The 2890-nt window shown below is 59.8% G+C and overlaps 2 protein-coding genes across 2 annotated transcripts, besides 2 other annotated features; both read left to right on the top strand.

The window, feature by feature from the left end:
- Positions 1–379: 379 nt before the first annotated feature.
- On the top strand, positions 380–1189 carry Tco025E_09797 (mucin-like glycoprotein; the record flags this gene model as incomplete). The annotated part of the gene is made up of 1 exon (XM_029376604.1): positions 380–1189. One exon carries the CDS (start codon positions 380–382, stop codon positions 1187–1189), a length of 810 nt encoding a protein of 269 aa, XP_029223263.1.
- Positions 1190–1860: 671 nt separating this feature from the next.
- Positions 1861–1878: a microsatellite.
- Positions 1879–2225: 347 nt separating this feature from the next.
- Positions 2226–2288: a sequence feature (GA-rich).
- Positions 2289–2358: 70 nt separating this feature from the next.
- On the top strand, positions 2359–2890 carry Tco025E_09796 (mucin-like glycoprotein; the record flags this gene model as incomplete). Its single annotated transcript, XM_029376603.1, has 1 exon — positions 2359–2890. A coding segment is annotated over one exon (532 nt), but the record flags the coding sequence as incomplete, so codon positions are not given.

The following is a 2890-nucleotide window of genomic DNA, read 5'->3' as shown; positions in this document are numbered from 1 at the left end:
AAGGGTACTATTTTTTTAAATTATATATATTTGTGTTTGTGTTTATTTACCGGCGGGCTGCGCTGCTGCGGGAAAAAGAGGCGCTGTGTCCCGTGACCTCGCAGCAGTCTACTGTTTTTAGTTCGTTTTTTTGCTTTCCTCAAAAGCCCTGGCACTACCAAAGACACCTGCGTGGGCGGGGCGGAATAAATTTCTCCTCGTGCGGCTGCAGGGCGCTGCTGCCTTGTCTTTTCCCTCTCCTTTCTTCTTCCTGCTCTCTCTCCTTCGTACTCCACCTCGGTCCCCATTTCTCTCTCTGTTCTTTTTCTCCGCTCCCCCGCAGTCCACTGACTCCAGCGACTCTGTTACCCCACGATCACTGTTTTTGCTGATGGCGAGGATGGCGACGGTGCGTCGCCGTGCGGTGTGCGCGTTGGCGCTCCTCGTGCTGCTCTGCTGCTGCTGCGCCTCGTTTGTCTGCGGGGCGACGTGGAGTGAGCCGTCCTCAGTGCCGGTGCAGGTGGCGTGTAAGCGGGAAGGCAAAACTGTTCTTTGGCGCTTTCCCGGCGAGGGCAACTGGACGCCGTGTACGAAAGGTGTGCGGGGGGGAAGATTCCTTGAGTGTTCGGCCTTGTGCCATGACGTCGAAGAGCAGTACCAGGATTGGGAGTGTGCCACGGCGTGTGCTGGGGCCAACGAGGACGCTGTTGCGTTCACGATTAAATTTCAGCGTGAGGAGGGAAAGAGCGGGTTTTGCAGGGACTGGACGGCGTCAATCGCAACTGAGACCGCCCTCTCCGAGACGCCAGGCATTTGCCAGCTACCGTCCAAGGCGGTGCTGCCTGAGCCCCCCGTCGCCGGAAACCCTCTTCGTGGTGAAGAAGCGCAGCCACCAGCGGCACCAGCGGCCCCTGAAGCACCTGCAGCGGGCACCCCGGCGGCCGATGGTGCGGGCGGCGCTGAACATCCCACAGACGCAGCCGCCACAGTCGGGAGCCCGGACTCTTCCAGCCCCCCGCCCACGGACCCTGCGCCCGAGGGAGGGAGCGGTGGCCCGGACGCCCCCCGGGACTGGACCACGTTTATCACCGACGCCGAAATGATGTTGCGGAAGAATGCCGATGGTGGCGTCGTTGTGCGTGGGAATGCGGCTCCCTTGCTGCTGCCGCTGCTGCTGCTGGGGATGTGGGGCGCCGGGGCGCTTGCCTGAGCGGCAGAATGCAGCGAGGGTTGAGAGGCCGAAGAGGGGCACACTCACGCATGCGATCCAAAAACAATTTATTGCTGTCCGTGAAAAGTCCCTGTTTCTTTTCTTTTTTTTCTTTTTTGTTGTGCTCAATCAGTTTTTTTCTTTTTCTTTTTTTTCCCCCACGGGTGCGTGGGCCCTACTTTCTGGGCCGGGCTTACATGCGCCATTCTCTTTTCCCCGCTCTTTTGCTTGCGCGGCCCGAGAAGGGCACCACGCGCACCGGAGGGGCTGTGAGGTACAAATGGCCGGCGCGAACGTGAGGAGGAGTACAATGAGGTGAAATGCTAGCCGCCTTTGCTTTGGCCGCGGGCAGAAAATACACACTCAGTTTTTGCGAGGCCACGCGACAGCTCGCCGCCGCCTCATTTTTTTTTTGGAGAGAAAACATCATGGGGGAAAGTAATTCTTCTTTTGGGGTTTGTGGGGGATTTATACATGATGCAGGACGATTTTTTTTTCTTCTTTGCTTTTCTTTATCATGTTTCCCGTGGCTGGCGGCCGCTTGGGCTGCGGTGCCGGCTCCGGCCTCTTTTGGTTTCATTTCCGTCCTGCGCCTCTGCTGTGCGTGTGTGTTTGTCTGCGTGCCGCCACACGCTTCTCTCTTCTCCCTCTTTGCGTTGCGTGTCTGCAGGCACACACACACACACACAATGGACGTGCATGCGATGCGACTGTAGTGCCGTGCGGGTGGATGGCCTTTTCGCGGCCTGCGCTGCCAGTGCCGGGTGCGGCTGCTGCTGCTGCGGTTTCCTCGCGAGCCTTGAAGAGAAGGGAAGGAAAACGCACAGGACGAGGGGGAGTGCGCTGTGGCTAACTCGTTTTCCTTGCGGGGGCCGCCTCATTTGGGTGGTGGCGGCGGGCCCACTTCCCGTGTGCGTGTGCGTGTGGTGGCGGCTGCTCTTCGCTGCTCCGTCGTGGGTGGCTGCCGGCGCTGCTGTGAGTCTTTCTTGCGTGGCTGCGTGAAGTTGCTCGGCTCCCGCCTTTTTTCTTTTTGCGACCTGCTCTCTTCACTGTCTCCGCTGCACTCCCTCTCCTTTTCCCTCTACTTCTCTCGTTTCCTGCGTCTTTTTTTCCCCGCTGGCTTCAGCGAGTCTGCCACGACTCTACGAGCACTACTACTACTTCTGCCGATGACGACGTTGACGGTGCGGCACCGTGCGGTGTGCGCGTTGGCGCTCCTCGTGCTGCTCTGCGGCTGCTGCTGCGCCCCCTCCGTCTGCGGGGCGACGGGGGCTCCTGCTGCTGCTACGACTGCAAAGCGTGCATCTCCGCCGGCGGTTCTGCCAAAAGAATGGCAGCCGGTGAATGTGTCGGTGGAGGTGTCCTGCGCGGACAGTGACAACAAGTTAAGTTGGCGCTTCTCTAGAGAAACTGCGTGGAAGAAGTGTGCGGCCGCGGTGGGAGCGCACGACTACACAATTGTTGGGGAGGACTCTGCCGCGGAGGATGTTGTTACCGTGGACATCGTTTCGGTGGACGTGTCTCAGTACGGAGCAGGCGACGGCGGCGTCAGTGAGTCCCTCTGCGCCTCCGCCGAATCGCTGTACGCGACTGCGGACTGCAGCGCGAGCTGCGACAGCGACAAGAGTGATCAGACCGCGTTCACGATGAACTTCCCTACGCATGTCGGCAGCGGAGTGCACAAGAAGTGGGCGGCGGCGA

The sequence above is a fragment of the Trypanosoma conorhini genome (genome assembly GCF_003719485.1).
Source record: "Trypanosoma conorhini strain 025E chromosome Unknown Tco_14.4_contig_01292, whole genome shotgun sequence".
Lineage (NCBI taxonomy): Eukaryota > Euglenozoa > Kinetoplastea > Trypanosomatida > Trypanosomatidae > Trypanosoma > Trypanosoma conorhini.
This window is presented reverse-complemented; position numbering and strand designations above follow the sequence as displayed.